The sequence below is a fragment of the Ahaetulla prasina genome, chromosome 14, assembly GCF_028640845.1.
Source record: "Ahaetulla prasina isolate Xishuangbanna chromosome 14, ASM2864084v1, whole genome shotgun sequence".
Classification (NCBI taxonomy): Eukaryota; Metazoa; Chordata; class Lepidosauria; order Squamata; family Colubridae; genus Ahaetulla; species Ahaetulla prasina.
In genome coordinates this window covers 10,620,984-10,639,411 of record NC_080552.1, presented here as the reverse complement: position 1 = coordinate 10,639,411, position 18,428 = coordinate 10,620,984, and the positions used below count along the sequence as shown (strand labels likewise).

At 43.6% G+C, this 18,428-nt stretch overlaps 1 protein-coding gene across 1 annotated transcript; it reads left to right on the top strand.

The window, feature by feature from the left end:
* The first annotated feature begins 2,967 nt into the window (after nt 1–2,967).
* LOC131185313 (galanin receptor 2b-like) lies at nt 2,968–6,716 on the top strand. Its single transcript, XM_058157751.1, has 2 exons — nt 2,968–3,341; nt 5,945–6,716. The coding sequence occupies exons 1-2, from the start codon at nt 2,968–2,970 to the stop codon at nt 6,714–6,716; spliced, it is 1,146 nt and encodes a 381-aa protein (XP_058013734.1).
* The last annotated feature ends 11,712 nt before the right edge of the window (nt 6,717–18,428 follow it).

The following is an 18,428-nucleotide window of genomic DNA, read 5'->3' as shown; positions in this document are numbered from 1 at the left end:
TGATCAGTTTCCATCCATTATTCCTTGTCTAGCCTTTGGGTGCTTTGGAAAATAGCTTGACCCCCTCCTCTCTGTGGCAGACCCTCAAATATTGGAAGGTAGCTATCCTGTCTCCCCTGGTCCTTTTCTTCACTAGACTAGCCAAGCCCAGTTCCCACAACCGTTCATTGTATATTTTAGCCTCCAGTCCCCTCATCCTCCTGTTGCTCTTCTCTGCACTTTTTCTAGAATCTCAACATCTTTTTTATAGTGTGGTGACCAAAACTGAATGCAGTACTCTAGGTATGGTCTTACTAAGGTGTTATACAGTGGTATTAGTACTTTAGTAGTAGCATTTCAATAATTCTTTGCACTTTCACTGCTAGAATTCTTAGCAATGCTAAAACTCCTCTCCACGTCAAGAGCAGGGAACATGTGGATGAACAGATGTTGATTAATCATCATTGCCAGCAAACCCAAAGAGGAGAGAGAGGAGACTGGGAATTTTAATTTTGCATGGTCCAACATCTGCCACCTTCTTCTTATCCCTGCTCTAGATTCTTTTATCAAAACCTGAGGTTGGGTGTTCACTTTTAAGATTTTGGTGGTCCAAAAGATTATGTACGTATGTGTATATAGTCAAAAAGACTACATGTGAGCAGGTCCAGGTGATATTCTGCACAAGAAGTTTCTACCCAGGCTTCGCTGATCATCAATGAATACCAACCATATTAGAGGCAACAGCCATGGAAGGCTAGTTAGTTCAGTTAGTGGAAGACCTGGCTGCCTTTATAAGCCTTAGAAGGCTGATATCTAAGAAGAAGTCACGACTCTTCTGTTTTTAAAGTGTAGGATGTTAGCATTCACCCCTCTTGTAGAAAAATGAAATATTCTAGGACAGAGGTCTCCAACCTTGGCAATTTTAAGCCTGGCGGACTTCAACTCCGCTTTGTTTGTCTTGTTTGTCTTGTTTGTCTTGTTTGTTTGTTAGCAAAGTCAGCTTTGCTGGCTGGGGAATTCTGGGAATTGAAGTCCGCCAGGCTTAAAATTGCCAAGGCTGGAGACCACTGTTCTAGGAAATATTAAAAAGGCAGAATATTATATTTTCCTGGATGAGAAAAGAAGAAACATGCTCTTGGAAAGCGGCCCCCCACCCTTGTTAATAGCCCCCAGAAAGACAAAAGACATCTTATCTTCAACACAAAAGACCTTCAGCTCCAGGGTGATGGGATTAAGGACATGATAGGATTAGCCCTCTTCCTCAAAGTTGGAATTCATTTTTTTTTAAACTATTGGTTCTGTGGGCATGGCTTGGTGGGCATGGTGTGGCTTGGTGGGCATGGCAGGGGAAGGATACTGCAAAATCTCCATTCCCTCCCCACTCCAGGGGAAGGATACTGCAAAATCTCCATTCCCTCCCCACTCTAGGGGAAGGCTACTGCAAAATCTCCATTCCCTCCCCGCTCCAGGGGAAGGATACTGCAAAATCTCCATTCCCCCCTCACTCTGGGGCCAGCCAGAGGTGGTATTTGCTTATTCTCCAAACTACTCAAAATTTCCGCTACCGGTTCTCCAGAACATGTCAGAACCTGCTGAATAGCACCCCTGTTCTACCCATCTCGCCACATGGCACCTGGGAAGATTACATCACCCAGCAAGGCTCAACCAAGCTTGGGACTCAGGACAGCCTGTAGAGTTGCCCCTGCATGGCCCCATGGGAGTCTGACGACCAATCAGAATACAAGCTCAAATTCAGAAAGCCCAGAGAGGGCATAAAACCGAGGCAGTCTCAGGATCTGTGCCCTTTTTTGATGCACCCAACATCTTCAAGACATCTGATCCTGTCCACCATTAAAAAACCATCTTCCCAAAACAGCCACCGTGTTTCCAGTGTCTTTCTCCCCACTTGGAACTGAACCCAGATGGACATTTTCTTCCAACAGAAGAAAACTTAGAATCTGGGGTTTTAGGTTATCTCATGAGTGTTTATGTATTCTTTTTATTTTTATTTTTATTTATACATTTTTTTCTTTAATACACATAAGTGCTTAGTCAACAGTGTATTGTCTGAGTCCATTTACTTATACAAAATAATAATAATCGTGCTAGTAATAATAGTGATAATCATAATGGTAATGCTTGCTTATATATAATAATAATCTTTCATCATTTACTTTTACATAACAACAATGGTTTATCCTCCAATTTCTACCTCTTTTATCTAACCACTGGTAAAATAAGTCCCATGTTATAAAAATATTCTGTTTCTTCCTTGTCTTCTATTTTTAATCTCAATCTAGCTATCTCCGCACAGTCTAATATTTTTCTAATTATATTTTAATCAGTAGGAGTATCTTCGTTTTCCCAATATTGTGCAAATACAATTTTCGCTGCTGTCAGCACATGTAGAATTAGATATGCATTCCTTTTCTTCTCTTCTCTTCTCTTTTCTTTTTTCTTTCTTTCTTTTTTCTTTCTTTCTTCTCCCCCTCCTTCTTTCCTTTCCTTTCCTTTCCTTTCCTTTCCTTTTCACTGAGAGCATATGCACCAGGGATGAAATCCAGCAGGTTCTGACAGGTTCTGGCAAACCGGTAGCTGAAATTTTGAGCAGTTCGGAGTGCTCACCCCAGAGTGGGGTGGGAATGGGGATTTTGCAGTATCCTTCCCCTGCCATGCCCACCAAGCCAGGCCCATAGAACCGGTAGTAAAAAAAATTGGATTTCATCACTGATAATTCCTTGTGTGTCTAATCACACTTGGCCAATAAAAAATTCTATTCTATTCTATTCTATTCTATTCTATTCTATTCTATTCTGTTCTGTTCTGTTCTGTTCTGTTCTGTTCTATTTTGTTCTATTCTTATAATTTTCTGGTATTATACCTAACAAAAAATACTTCAAGGTTATCTCATGAGCGCTTATGGGTTCTTCAACCTCCCTCTTGTTCTTCCCCATCTCTTTGCCCGCAGATTGTTTGAGAGGAAAAAAAATGTCTGAAGAAGAAGAACTTGCCGATTTGGCCCGACTTTCGAATTCTTCGGAGCTCAACCAGTTCAGCCCCACCAAGATCGCCATTCCAGTGGTCTTCTCCATCATTTTTCTGCTGGGCACCGTGGGCAACAGTCTGGTTTTGGCTGTGCTCCTGCAGAACAGCCAGAGGGCCTGCAACCAGACCAGCCTCTTCATCTTCAACCTCAGCTTGGCCGACTTCTTCTTCATCGTCTTCTGCGTGCCTTTCCAGGCCACCATCTATTCCACAGAAGGCTGGGTCTTTGGCGCTTTCATGTGCAAAGCGGTCCATTTCTTCATCTACCTCACTATGTACGCCAGCAGTTTCACCTTGGCGGCTGTCTCGGTAGACAGGTAAATGGATCTTCTTCTCCCTATGACCCAGATTTTGGTCCCAGCACTACCGTGAGCACCCAGGGGGCTGGCTTGAGGCGGTGTGAGCTCTGCCATTTAGGTTTCCACACTGTAGTTCAGAGGTGTCCAACCTTCGCAATTTTTAAGACTGTGTGGACTCCAACACCCAGACTTCATAGCTGGCTAGGGAATTCTGGGAGTTGAAATCCGCAAGTCCTAAGTTGCCAAAGTTAGACACCAGGGGTGAAATGCTCCCGGTTCGGACCGGATCGCCCGATTTGGTAGTGATGGTGGCGGGTGGTTCGTAGAACCAGTAGCAAAAATCCCTGCCCCTCCCCCATGCCCATCTGACCCACGCGATCATCAGAGGTTTTTTTTTTACTTTTAAAAGCATTTTTTCTTCAGCCAAAAAAAAAAATGGTTTTAAAAATAAAATAAAAAGCCTCTGATGATCGCACGGCTCAGCTGGGATCGTCAGAAGCTTGTAAGGACCCTTTAAAAGCATTTTTTCTACAACCTCTTCGGCTGAAGAGATTGTAGAAAAAAATGCTTTTAAAAGGCTCTTCCGGCGATCCCAGCTGAATTGCCTGGTTGTCAGAGGCTTTTTTTTCCTTTTAAAGGCAAAAACAAAAATGCTTTTAAAAGAAAAGAAAAGCTTCTGATGATCAGGCAACTCAGCTGGGATTGTCAGAGCCTTTTAAAAGCATTTTTTTACAACCTCTTCAGCCGAAGAGGTTGTAGAAAAACTGCTTTTAAAAGTAAAAAAAAAAAGTTGGCCACGCCCACCCAGTCATATTACCCCCCCCAAGCCACACCCACAGAACCAGTAGTAACAAATTTTACATTTCACCACTGCTGGACACTCTTGCCATAGTTTAGGGCTTAGCCCCATTCCCTCCCCACTCCTTGGGTGAAGGATACTGCAAAATCTCCATTCCTACCCCACTCCTTGGGTGAAGGATACTGCAAAATCTCCATTCCCACCCCACTCCTTGGGTGAAGGATATTGCAAAATCTCCATTCTCACCCCACTCCTGGGGGAAGGATACTGCAAAATCCCCATTCCCTCCCCACTCCTGGGGGAAGGATACTGCAAAATCTCCATTCCCTCCCCACTCCTTGGGTGAAGGATACTGCAAAATCTCCATTCCCACCCCACTCCTTGGGTGAAGGATACTGCAAAATCTCCATTCCCACCCCACTCCAGGAGAAGGACACTGCAAAATCCCCATTCCCTCCCCACTCCTCGGGGAAGGACACTACAAAATCCCCATTCCCTCCCCACTCCTGGGGGAAGGATATTGCAAAATCTCCATTCCCACCTCACTCCAGGAGGACACTGCAAAATCTCCATTCCCTCCCCACTCCTGGGGGAAGGATACTGCAAAATTCCATTCCCACCCCATATCTGGGGAAAGGATACTGGAAAATCCCCATTCCCACCCCATTCCAGGGGAAGGATATTGAAAAATCCCCATTCCCTCCCCACTCCTGGTGGAAGGATATTCCAAATTCTCCATTCCCACCCCACTTTGGGCCAGCCAGAGGTGGTATTTGCCCGTTCTCCGAACTACTCAAAATTTCCACTACCAGTTCTCCAGAACATGTCAGAACCTGCTGAATTTCACCTGTGTATGGAACCATAAAGTGGTTGTATTGCTAGCGAAAATGAGTGTACTGTCCCGCAGAACCCATTTTTAACTAGTTTTTATTGTTTCTTAAACTTCTTAAATGATTTTTGATGCTGTGGTTTTGTTTATTTTGTGACATTGTGTGTCACAAAAAGGGCCTTTGGTGGCTCAGCAGACTAAGTCTGTCTGCTATTAACACAGCTGCTTGCAATTACTGCAGGTTCAAGTCCCACCAGGCCCAAGGTTGACTCAGCCTTCCATCCTTTATAAGGTAGGTAAAATGAGGAGCCAGATTGTTGGGGGCAATAAAAGTTGACTTTGTATATAATATACAAATGGATGAGGACTATTGCTTAACACAGTGTAAGCCGCCCTGAATCTTCGGAGAAGGACGGGATATAAATTCAAAAAAAACAAACACCTTTGTACAGGTAGTCCTTGAGTTATGACTATAATTGAGCCCAAATTTATGTTGCTAGAATAGAATTGAAAGGGACCTTAGAAGTCCAGCCCCCTGCTCAAGCAGGAGAACCTATATCATTTTGGTCAAGTGGCTGGCCAATCTCTTCTTTAAAACTTCCAGTGATGGAGCGCCCACGATTTCCGAAGGCAAGCTGTTCCACTGGTTGATTGTTCTCACTGTTAGGAAGTTTCTCCTTAATTCCAGGTTGCTTCTCTTCTTGAGTAGCTTCCACCCATTGCTTCTTGTCCTCCCCTCAGATGCTTTGGAGAATAGTTTGACTCCCTCTTATTTGTGGCAACCCCTGAGATATTAGAACACTGCTATCATGTCACTCCCTAGTCCTTCTTCTCTCTAGACTGACCATACCCAGTTCCTGCAACCATTCTTCATTGTTTTTAGTCTACAGGCCTTTAATCATCTTAGTTGCTCTTCTCTGCACTTTTTCCAAAGTGCATATAAATTAACATGAATATGTTTAGCAATTCCTAATGCAGTTGGCTTTTTGATAGGTATTTGGCCATCCGCTACCCGTTACGTTCCCGGGAATTACGTACTGCCTACAGTGCGGTGGTGACTACGATGATAATCTGGGGCCTCTCCATGATCTTCTCAGGGCCCTACCTGAGCTACTACGACTTGGTTCAATGGGAGGAGAGCTACATCTGCGTGCCAGGCTGGGAGGGATGGAAGCGCAAGATCTTGGAGACTAGCACCTTCATCTTTGGCTACATCATCCCGGCTCTTATTGTCAGTCTCTCCTACAGCAGGACAATTAAACATCTCTGGACGTCAGTGGATCCTTTAACGGACATGTCGGAGTCCAAGAAGTCTAAGTGGAAAGTGACTAAAATGATCATCGTTGTGACCATCCTCTTCTGCTTCTGTTGGTTGCCCTACCATGTGGTTGTCCTCCACTATCTCTACGGGGACTTCCCATTCAACCAAACGACCTACGCTTTGCGCCTGCTCTCTCACTGCATGGCATACGCCAACTCTTGCCTCAACCCCATTGTCTATGCCTTGGTCTCCAAGCACTTCCGCAAGGGGTTCAAGAAAGTCTTTAGGTGTCTGCTGAGGAGAAAACCATGGAACAAAGTCCGAGCAGTCCATAGCGCTCTTACTGAGCCTGGTATTGAAATGGTCTCCACAGACGGGTCCCGAATGAAGGAGGATAATGGACCACTGAATAGGTGTCAACCAGCTCCAAGGTCCATTGTGGTCCCATCGTTTCATAAGCCAAACTGGAATGGGACTTTGGCAAAGGGTGCTGAATGTTTCTGATAAGGCCATCGTTAATGGTTTAGTTTCTTTTTTCAGTCTACATTGCAGGCACCCCCGGCCTTCGTAACCAGAGTATCTTTTTGTCTACCAAGGACACAGAATTTATTGTATCTGTGGGAATTGTGGGAAAAGTCTCTATAAATTGTGGGAAAATCTCTATCCTTGAACGAAGGACTAATACAATGGTAGTCAACCTGGTCCCTACCGCCCACTAGGGGGCGTTCCAGTTTTCATGCTGGGCGGTAGGGGTTTTGTCCAATACTGAAGCACTTTCCTTTTTTTTAATTTAATTGACATTTTAAAAAAAATTCATAGCATTATTTAAAAACATTTTCATTAGGTTTTCATAAAATTCCCTGTGACAATTTAAATTTCTGAAAATATACTATTTGTATCATGTGCATAAGTTTAATTCATGTTACATAAGTGAAACTAAATGGCGCTATAGTGCAACTGCAAACAAAGAGCCTCATCCCAGAATGCTCATGCATTTCCCCCCCACACCACCCAGCTGTAACAGACTAGCAGAGTAGCCAGCGCCTCCCCCCCAAATCCAATGCATGATGCGCGAGAGGAATGCACAGACACAGCGCGTTACTGTGGAACCGGTGGGCGGTTAGAAAATGTTACTACTAACAGAGATACAAAAGTGGGCGGTAAGTATAAAAAGGTTGACTACCCTTGGACTAAGAGATGCGCAATGCTTCGGAAAGTAGTCCTGCCCTTCCTGATCTCATCTCCTGTTTCTTACCAAAAATATATCCGGTGTTCGTCCACAATGATGTCAAAATAATGACCTCTGCATTATTGTACAAGATGTAATTATGATGCGAATCACGTCATTCCCATGATGGAACCACTAAGTATGTCTCACCATGCAAAACCATGACTATCCATGAGCCAATGGTGGCTTTAGTATATCAGCAACAAGCTGGAAAACAATGGGGGAACTGGGTGATTTCCACTGATAGTGGCAAGATGAGACACGTGGATTTATTCACTCATTCAATTTCTATAGCTACCGATCTCAGACAAGTGACTGTTGTTGGCTCAACTAGGGTTGAGAATCAAATGCACTGCGCATTTCCCTTCAGCCCTAAATCATCCTGGCTAATGGAGGTTGGTCAACAACAGTTAGAACAGCGGTTCTCAACCTGTGGGTCGGGACCCCGTTGGGGGTCGAATGACGATTTGCCAGGGGTCGCCTAAGACCATCGGAAATATGGGAAGTATACTTGCCAATTGAAGAATCGCGCTCCAATGGTTGACTCCACAAGCCAGCTTGCAGGCTCTTCAAATCGCTAGCCGAATTCGGCTTCAGGCGCGATGAATTAAAAAAGAGAGAAAACTTTGCTCTGATGTCTCCCTCTCAAGCCAGCTGCAATCGCTCCCAATCGCTAGCCTAATCTGGCTTCAGGCGCGATAAACTTAATAGGGGAGGAGTCTCCGTTTTAATGCCTCCGTCCTCAAGGCAATCGCAAGCAGTTCAGATCGCTAGCCAATACGGCTTCAGGCACGATAAATTCAAAACGAAAATAATTTTACGGTTGGGGTCGCCACATCGTGGGGAATTGTATTAAAGGGGTCACAGCACTATAAAGGTTGAGAACCACTGAATTAGAAGGTCATGCCTTGCCCACCTGTGTGCTTACCGCTTCGATGCAAACGTCTTTTGAAGAGATTGGATAGCCATTTGTCTGGAATAGGACAGAGCAGTGTTGGCGAACCGTTTCGACACTGAGTTCTGAAATGGGAGTAGATCAGGGATGAAATGCTCCCGGTTTGGACCGGATTGCCCGATCCAGTAGCTATAGCGGCGGGTGGTTTGGAGAACCGGTAGCAAAAATCCCTGTTCACCCCCCCCCATGCCCAGCTGAGTCGCGGGATCATCAGAGGCTCTTTTTTTTTTACTTTTAAAAGCATTTTTTCTTCAGCCGAAAAAATGCTTTTAAAAGTAAAAAAAAAAAGCCTCTGATGATCCTGCGACTCAGCTCGGATCATTTATTTATTTTATTTATTTATTGTGTAAATTTCTATACCGCCCTTCTCCCAAAGGACTCAGGGCGGTTCACAGCCAGAATAAAACAATTGATACAAAAATTAAAACCAGTTTAAAAAGAGAAAATTCAAAGTTGGCTGGACGCTATAAAACCAATAAAAACCCCATTTAAAAAAACCATTAGGCCAGTCTTTGCCAGAGGCTTTTAAAAGCATTTTTTTCTACAACCTCTTCAGCCGAACAGGTTGTAGAAAAAATGCTTTTAAAAGGTTCCTCTGGCAATCCCAGCTGAGTTGCCTGATCGCTAGAGGCTTTTTTTTTCCTTCTAAAGGCAAAAAAAAAAAAAAGCCTTTTATTTTCTTTTAAAAACATTTTTTTTTGCCTTTAAAAGAAAAAAAAAGCCTCTGACAATCAGGCAACTCAGCTGGGAGGAGGAGGCCTTTTAAAAAGCATTTTTTCTACAGCCGAAGAGGTTGTAGAAAAAATGCCTTAAAAAAGTAAAAAGCCACGCCCACCCAGTCACATTAACCTCCCCCACCAAGCCACGCCCACAGAACCGGTAGTAACAAATTTAACATTTCCCCTCTGCATCGATGGGTTAGTTGCAGTTAGTATGATTAGTAGTAAACATAGGTAGTCCTCGACTTACAACATTTCGTGACCATTCACAGTTACAATGTCACTGAAAAATGTGATTTATGACCAGTGGTGGGTTTCACATTTTGCTACCACTGGTTTGCTGCATGCGCACATCTTCCGCTCACATGCTTTGGTCACACATGTGCCTTCCGCACATGCGCCCAGTCTCAAAAAACATGTTTAAAATAGGACAGCGAGATCCTGCGATCTCCGCTACCGGTTCGCTCGAAAGCGGTACGAACCAGCTGAATAGGGCCGTGGTGGCTCAGGCTGTAAGATAGCCTGTTATTAAAACACAGCAGCCTGCAATTACTGCAGGCTGGAGTCCCACCAGGTCCAAGGTTGACTCAGCCTTCCATCCTTTATAAGGTAGGTAAAATGAGGACCCAGATTGTTGGGGGGGCAATAAGTTGACTTTGTAAATATACAAATAGAATGAGACTATTGCCTTACACACTGTAAGCCGCCCTGAGTATTCGGAGAAGGGCGGGATATAAATGTAAATTAAAAAAAAAATGACCATTTTTCATAGTTACGATCTCTGCAATCTCTGCATCTCCCCGACCTTGTGATCAAAATTTGGTCCCTATTTGGTTCATATTTATGACCTTTGTTGAATCCCAGGGTCACGTGATCCCCTTTTGTGACCTTCTGACCAGCAAAGTCGACATTCGTTTAACGACCAGGTTACTAACTTTATCAACCACAGTGATGCGCTTAAAAAACTGCGGCAAGAAAAGTCGGAAAATGAGGCAAAACTCACTCAACAAATGTCTTCACTTAACAGCAGAAATGTTGGGGTCGCTTGTGGTCGTAAGTCAAGGACCACCTGGGGTGTTTATTTCTATGGCTTTGAGAGCCAGCCACCCCCCCGAACATCGCTGTGTGCGGGGAACGAGCTGGCATGTTTCACGCACACCGTAAAAATGCTTCTGGCCGGGAGATTGCTTTATAAAGACACAAAACAGAGCACAATCTTTAAAGTATTTTGAAAACAGGCCAGCATTCTGGATTTCGCAGAGATGTGCCTGGTGGAGCAGAAGTTAGGGAGGGGTTAATTTTCTGACTGGGGGTGGGGGTGCTACCTATTCAAATTTCATTTGCTTGCCAATGTTGATGGCGCCTTTCAGTAAAAGTGTTCCTAAAATGACTTATGAGAATGTTGTTTTTTTGAAACAACAACAGGAATAATTATCAATCAATCATGGCTCCCTGCAATAAATATGCATCTGTCTGGGTAGGGGGGAGGGGTACCTGAAAATATGAAGGGGGGGGAGGGAAATATCCTCGGGGGAATAAAATGAAGGTACAAAGTCAATTATGGAAGTGAAAGAAAAGAGCATTGCTTGGAAAGGAAAAGAAGTGTTTGCTTGGGAGCCAAATCCGGTTGGTTTCGATTTATGCCGTGTTGAAATCTGTCTCGCAATTTCTCCAAAGTCTCGTCCCACTCTTTTTTTAAAAATTTTATTTTATTTTGTCACAACAGTATAAGTAAACATCGACATAAAACAACAACACATCATAAAAGAAAAACATATATATCAGTAAAAGTATGCAATAACTATATTAATTTGATATAATGAAAGGGAACAATAGGACAGGAACGGTAGGCACTTTTGTGCTCTTATGCTCAAAACAAAAAAGAAAAAAAAAAGAAAAAAAAGAGAAGTTTCTCTTTTGTTTTGGGGATTATTTTTTTTCCTGATTTTCTCCAGAAGTTTCGGAATTGTTTTGAATTTCTGTGGGAGTTTTGTTTATTCGTTTCTGGAAGGGACACGGGGCTGTTAGAAGGAGCTGTAGGAAGGAGGGGTGTTCTACTCAAAAAAAAAAAAAAAAATCCTTGGGAAGTAATTCAACCACGTACAATCCTCCCAGGGATGGGCTTCAAAAATTTTAGCGAGGGGTTTTCTGCCTGGTTGCTGGGTAGGTGTGGACATGGTGGGCGTGGCCTAATCGGTCTCCTGCACCACGGTGGAGGGAGCGTTTTTGCCCTCCCCGGGTTCCAGAGGCTTTTCTTGAGCCTCCGGGAGGGCAAAAACTCTGGAGGCCCTCGGGAGGCTGGAAATGGACCGTTTCCAGCCTTCCCGAACCTACGGTTGGCCCGTTTTTCACCCTCCCTGAGCCTCCGTGAGCGTCCTGCACTTACCTGCATTCAAAACGGGCCAGCCAGGAGTGGGATTTGGGGGTTCTCTGAACTGCACAGAATCTTACCTAGAGGTTCTCCCGAACCCCTGTAAACTCCCAGCAGCCCACCGCTGAAGAGAGCCCAAAAAAATGTGAACAGATTTCAAAAGATAACATAGATGGCCTCGAAAGTAGAAAATGGAGTCCTGTGAGGAGAACTTGAAAGAATTGGGATTTTTTTCGGCCTAGGGGAAAGAGGGGATGAAAGGCTGAGATAAAGTATTTTTTTCCATTCTTGGAAGATCCAGTTCTACTGGCACAACGGACGCTCCCCAAACCACACAATCCTAATTACGTATTTGCCACATTATCTGTTGAACAATTGGCAGGCGTCTAGGCTCATTTCAAATCTCCTTAGGCAGGATTTTAATCTGCAGTTAGATCAGCGCAACATCTTTCTTTGGAAAATGAGACAGTTATGTGGTGCTTCTATCATCAGCTAATAAACCTGGAAGCAAGTCAATATTATTCTTTCTTTCTTTCTTTCTTTCTTTCTTTCTTTCTTTCTTTCTCTCTCTCTCTCTCTCTCTTCCTTCCTTTCTTTCTTCCTTCCTTCCTTCCATCTTTCTTTCTTTCTCTCTCTCTTTCTTTCTCTCTCCTCCTTCCTTCCTTCCTTCTTTCTCTCTCCTCCTTCCTTCCTTTCTTTCTCTCTCATTTCTTTTTCTTTTTTCTTTCTCTCTTTTTATTTTCTTTCCCTTCTTCTTTTCTTTTTTCTTCCTTCCCTCCTTCCTTCTTTCTCTCATTTCTTTTCTTTCTCTCTTTCTTTTTCCTTCCTTCCTCCTGTCTTTCTTTCCCTTTCTTCCCTTTTCCTTCCTTCCTTCCTTCCTTCCTTCTTTCTTTCTCTCTCATTTCTTTCTTTTTTCTTTCTCTCTCTCTCTCTCTCTCTCTTCTTTCCTTCCTTCCTTCCTCCAGTCTTTCTTTCCCTTTCTTCCCTTTTCCCTTCCTTCCTTCTTTCCTTTTTCTTTTCTTTCCTTCCTTCCTTCCTTCCTCCAGTCTTTCTTTCCCTTTCTTCCCTTTTCCCTTCCTTCCTTCTTTCCTTTTCTTTTTCCTTCCTTCTTTTCTTCTTCCTTCCTCTTTTCTTTTCTTCTTTCCTTTTTTCTTTTATCCTTCCTTCCTTCTACAACCAAGGTTGAGAAACATTACTCTATGTAAAGAATAAGATGATGCTTATTCAAGTCTATTGTAAGCATAACGCAGCTTAACATAGCCTAGCCTAGCCTACTGAATTTATAGTAAAAGGAAGCCTATTGAAGGCACTAAAAACAAATAAACACCCACCCACCCTCTCTACTGTACTGTAAACCAAGCTAGTTTATCAAAACATATTTCTTCCAGAAACTTCCAATGGCAGCCAAGGCCTGGCTGGATGCCCACTTTGTCATCAAGTGTTTTAGGCAGCGTTTTAGGCCCAACACTCTTCATACTTTACATAAAGGACATTTGCGATCATATTAAAAGCGACTGTGTTCTCTTCGCTGCTGATGTTAAACTATTCAACACCACCGATAATGCAACGACCCCTCAAAAAGACCTTGACTATGTGTCAGATTGGTCTAACAAGTGGCAACTTCAAATCTCAACCAACAAAGGCTCTGTCTTGCGCACTGGCTAAAAAAATATATAAAAACATAAAATACAAATTAGGTGGACATGACCTTGTAGATGACCCTCACTCTGTCAAGGACCTTAGAGACTCATTTCTAAAGATCTAAATGCTGGAGCCCACTGTAACAACATTGCCAAAAAGACACTAAGAGTTGTTAAACCTAATCTTGCGTAGCTTCTTCTCCGGTAATATTGCACTGCTAACTAGAGCATACAAAACATTTGCTAGACCAGTTCTTGAATATAGATCATCTGTCTGGAACCCGCACTGCATATCGGACATAAATACAATCGAGAGAGTCCAGAGATATATTACGAGAAGAGTCCTCCACTCTTCTGCTCGCAATAAAATCCCTTATGCCACCAGACTCCAAATTTGGGCTTACACAACTTACAACTACGCCGACTTCAGTCTGACCTAAGCATAGTACATAAAATTATCTACCACAATGTCCTACCTGTCAATGACTACGTCAGCTTCAACCACAACAGTACACGAGCACACAACAGATACAAACATAGGGTAAATCACTCCAAAGTCGATTGCAGAGATTATGACTTCAGTAACAGAGTGGTCAATGCCTGGAATGCACTACCTCTGTGGTTTCTTCCCCAAACCCCCAAAACTTTAACCTTAGACTGTCTACTGTTGACCTCTCCCCATTCCTAAGAGGTCTGTAAGGGGCGTGCATAAGAGCACCAGCGTGCCTACCATCCCTGTCCTAATATTCCATTTTACTTACTCTTTTCATGTATTCAAATTATGTTTATACTTTTACCTGTTATCTTATATATGCTTGACAAATAAATAAATAAATAAAATAAATAAATAAGATCAACTTCTGAGAACTGAATAGACCAGGGATCTGCAACCTTACACACTCAAAGAGCCATTTGGACCTGTTTCCCACAGAAAAGAAAACACTGGGAGCCACAAAACCTGGGTGGGCGTGGTCAACTTGACGTCACTCACTTCCACCAGTCACATGACACCCCCCCAACCACATCTACCCAGCCGGTCATTAAGGCAGAGAACCGGTTGTTAAAAAACACTCAGAACTATAAACCCTTTTGACATCTCTCTCTCTCTCCTTCCCTCCCTTCCCCTCTCTCTCCTCCTCTTTCTCTGTATCTCTCTCTGTCTCTCTCTCCATCCCCTCTCTCTCCCCCCCTCTCTCTTTATCTCTTTCTCCCTCTGTCTCCCCCCTCCCTCTGTATCTCTCTCTCTCTCTCTCTTCCCTCTCTCTATATCTCTCTCTCCCTCTCTCTCCCCCCCCCACCCCTCTCTCTATATCTCTCTGTATCTGCCCTGGCCGCTTCTCCATCCCCTGCCATCACCCTTACCTTCTCAAGCCAGGCGAGGAGTGACTGGGAGGGGAGAGTGAGGGGTGGGGCCAGCCAGTGGTGGGATCACCCAACAGGGACCCACAGCAGAGGACTCAAAGAGCCGCATGCGGCTCTGGAGCCGCAGGTTGCTGACACCCGGAATAGACATATCCATGCAGGTTTCATGACGATAAGGAAGCGACTGGCCAGGGCCTTTTTTTAAGAAGGTCATTTAACCACCAGCAATTCCACCCAAAGTCCACCCAAATATTAACAGGCCAGATGTGCAGAGGCGCTCGCATCACCGACGCAAGAGCCTTGCCTTCCAGTTCCCTTCGAAACAATCCGCCTCTGGATTCCTATCACGTTCCGTCTCGTTTCTTGACACAAGGCGGGCCCTGGAGTTCAGCAAGACACCTGTCTCCGGTCGCCATCTGACAGGTATGAAAAGAGGAAGAGACGCGAGACATGATAAACCCTGCAGGCTGTCACGCTGCCTTGTCTGCTGCCACAGGACATCAGCCCAACTTCGGCATTTGTTTGAAGGTCCATTAATTTCCAAGCAGATCTAAAGCTTGAAGATCTCTCGAAGAGGCTATCAGCTTTAATCTCCAGCAGGGATGGTTATTGATGATCAGAATCTCTCTTTTAGTGGCAGATTTATTTTTATATTTATTTATTTGTCAAACATTTATAAGATAAAAAGTATAAATGTAATTTGGATACATGAAAAGAGTAAGTAAAAAAGGAATATTAGGACAAGGACGGTAGGCACGCAGGTGCTCTTATGCACGCCCCTTACAAACCTCTTAGGAACGGGGTGAGGTCAACAGTAGACAGTTTAAGCTTAAAGTTTTGGGGGTTTGAGGATGAAACCACAGAGTCAGGTAGTGCATTCCAGGCATTGACCACTCTGTTGCTGAAGTCATATTTTCTGCAATCAAGTTTGGAGTGATTTACCCTATGTTTGTATCTGTTGTGTGCTCGTGTACTGCTGTGGTTGAAGCTGAAGTAGTCATTGACAGGTAGGACATTGTGGCAGATAATTTTATGTACTATGCTTAGGTCAGACTGAGGTTGGCGTAGTTCTAACTTGTGTACGCCCAAAATCTACTATTGACCTCACCCCATTCCTAAGAGGTCTGTAAGGGGTGTGCATAAGTACACCAACATGCCTACCGCTCCTGTCCTAATGTTCCCTTGATTGATTTCGTATAGTTATTACATACTTATGTTTATATATATGCTTATATATTGCATAGTTATTTCATGCTTATGCTTATATATACCGTTGTGACAAATAAATAAATAAATAAATAAATAAATAAATAAATAAATAAATAAATATTTCAAGCCTGGTGGCATAAGATATTCTGTTGTGAGCAGAGGAGTGGATGACACTTCTCGTGAAGAAAAAATGGGGTGCAGAAACGAAATTTTAGGAAGGGACATCTCGTCTGCCTGGAATCTGCACTGTATATCGGACATTAACACAATTGAGCGAGTCCAGAGATATTTCACGAGAAGAGTCCTCCCACTCCTCTGCTCACAACAGAATCCCTTATGCCACCAGGTTTGGAATTTTGGGTTTGGAACGCCTAGAACTACGCCGCTTATGGTCTGACCTAAGTGTAGTACATAAAATTATCTGCTACAACCTCCTACCTGTCAGTGACTACTTCAGCTTCAATCGCAATAATACAAGAGCACACAATAGATACAAACTTAAAATAAACGGCTCCAAACTCGATTGCAGAGATGATGACTTTAACAACAGTGTAGTCAATGCCTGGAATGCTCTACCTGACTCTGTGGTTTCATCCCCAAACCCCCATAACTTTAACCTTAGACTGTCTATTGTTGACCTCACCCCGTTCCTAAGAGGCCTGTAAGGGGTGTGCATAAGAGCACCTGCGTGCCTACCATCCCTGTCCTACTGTCCCCATTTATTTGTATCCATTTCCTGTGTTCATATCCATGTTTATATTTATTCCTGTTATCTTGTACATGTTTGACAAACTAACTAAATAACTAACTAAATAAATAAATAAATAAATTAAACAAACTGTTCACCTGCTAGATCTAGAAAGAAAGGCTAGTAAGTACTGATTCCCTACAATTGTGTACCTATCGTGGGGTTGGGGGGGTTGGGTTGGGCTAGATGACCTACAAGAACCCTTCCAGCTCTGTTAACCTGAACTACCCATAAAAGAGGCAAAGAATCTCTCTGCATGATAAATGTTGCAACATCGCCCTCTGCTGGACATTCCAATAATCAAATCTGTATTTTTTTTCCTGATTTTCACATTTACTGTACTGGGATGAAAATGTTTCACATGCAATTTCAACGTTTTGTTTTGTTTTAATAGGAAAATGAGAAGCAGCTCTTCGTAAATGCAAAGGAGATGCATTTGCCAGGCAGCTCCAGGCTGGGATGAGCTAATGCATAACTTGCAAATAGAAGTTTAATTGTTTCTCGGAACATCCTTTTCCAAACTTGGCCACTTTAAAAGATGTGTGGACTTCAATTTCCAGAATTTCCCAGACAACAACGCTGGCTGGGGAATTCTGGGGGTTGAAGACCAGACATCTTAAAGTGGCCAAGTTTTGGAAAACATTGTTGGAAGTAAAATCCATCGGGTTGAGTTCCAAGCCGGGGGAAAGGTGCTGGAAACAAAATGGAGGCTGATTGGAAAGAAAGTTGGTTTATTGATGAAGCAGAACCACCAGCACAGGATGTGGTTCTGGGACAGCTGACCAAGCGGTTGAATGAGTGGATGGATCTGTTGGAAGAAATATCCATCTGGGTTCAGTTCCAAGTGAGGAGAGAGACACGATATATGGAGGCTGATTGGAAAGATGGTTCATTGATGGACAGGACCCAATGGGTTTGAGGTCCTGGGCAGCTGACCACATGGAGTGGAGAGTGAGGGTTATTTATATCCTCCCTTGGGCCTCTCCCTTGAGCTTCCTGTTCCTGTGACAAGGACATGTATTCTATTGGTTGCTGTCAGACTCCCATGGGGCTATTACTTTGTAGGTTTTTTAAGCCGAGCTTGGTTGAAACTTGGGCTGATGCAATGCAGTTCTTATTGTGGCTGAAGGGCTTTGCCCTGAAGGATAATCCCATCATCCTGGAGATGATGGCCTTTTGTCTTGTAGATAGGCTGGCCCAGTCCTGCTGGGGGTATGAAGAAAGGTGGGGGCTGCTTTCCAAGAGCATGTTTCTCCTGTCTTCTTCTTGTGCCCTGTCCGTCATCGGACATTAGCGATCATGTTGGCGATCCTATTTTTATCAACAGCTACACGAAAAAAGTGCTGCTGAGTTTTGTCCAAACCGGTCCCTTAGATTTCAAAGCCACGATATTCTTCTTCTGCCTGGACCTCGTTTGCCTTCAATCTTTCCTTGGAGGATTAAGGGAAGGATGCTGTATTTTTCCAGGTGTCGCATCCCATGTCCAATATATTCTTTCACTTTTTAATGGCTTTGATGATTGCCCTTGGCTTTCCCAGGCGGCTTATCCCCTCCTCGTTTCTGATTTTGTCAACCCAGCTTATACCCAACAGCCGCCTCTAAATCCACATTTCAAATGCTTCTAGTCTCTTCAAGGGGCTTTCCTTAAGAGACCAAGTCTCCACTCCGTCGTCGAACAGGATAGAAAAGATGCATCATCTGACAAGCCTGATTTTCAGCCTTAGTTTCTCTTTTAAGGAAATAAAATATTCCGCCTTTTAGAATAATTTCCCAAAATGTTTCATTCTTCTAGGAGAGGGGTGGGTGCTAACTTTCTACATAAGGAAGGCTATTGCGTCTCTCAGCGTAGAGCTACTCTGATTAGAAGACACCTTTAGAGCCGCCTTTTTTCTCTTTCTCTTTTCCTAGGCTGAGAAGAGGGTGTGTCTACCTTGGGCTCTGTTGTAAATCAACCTCCTGTTGAAGCAGAAACAGGAACAAGGAA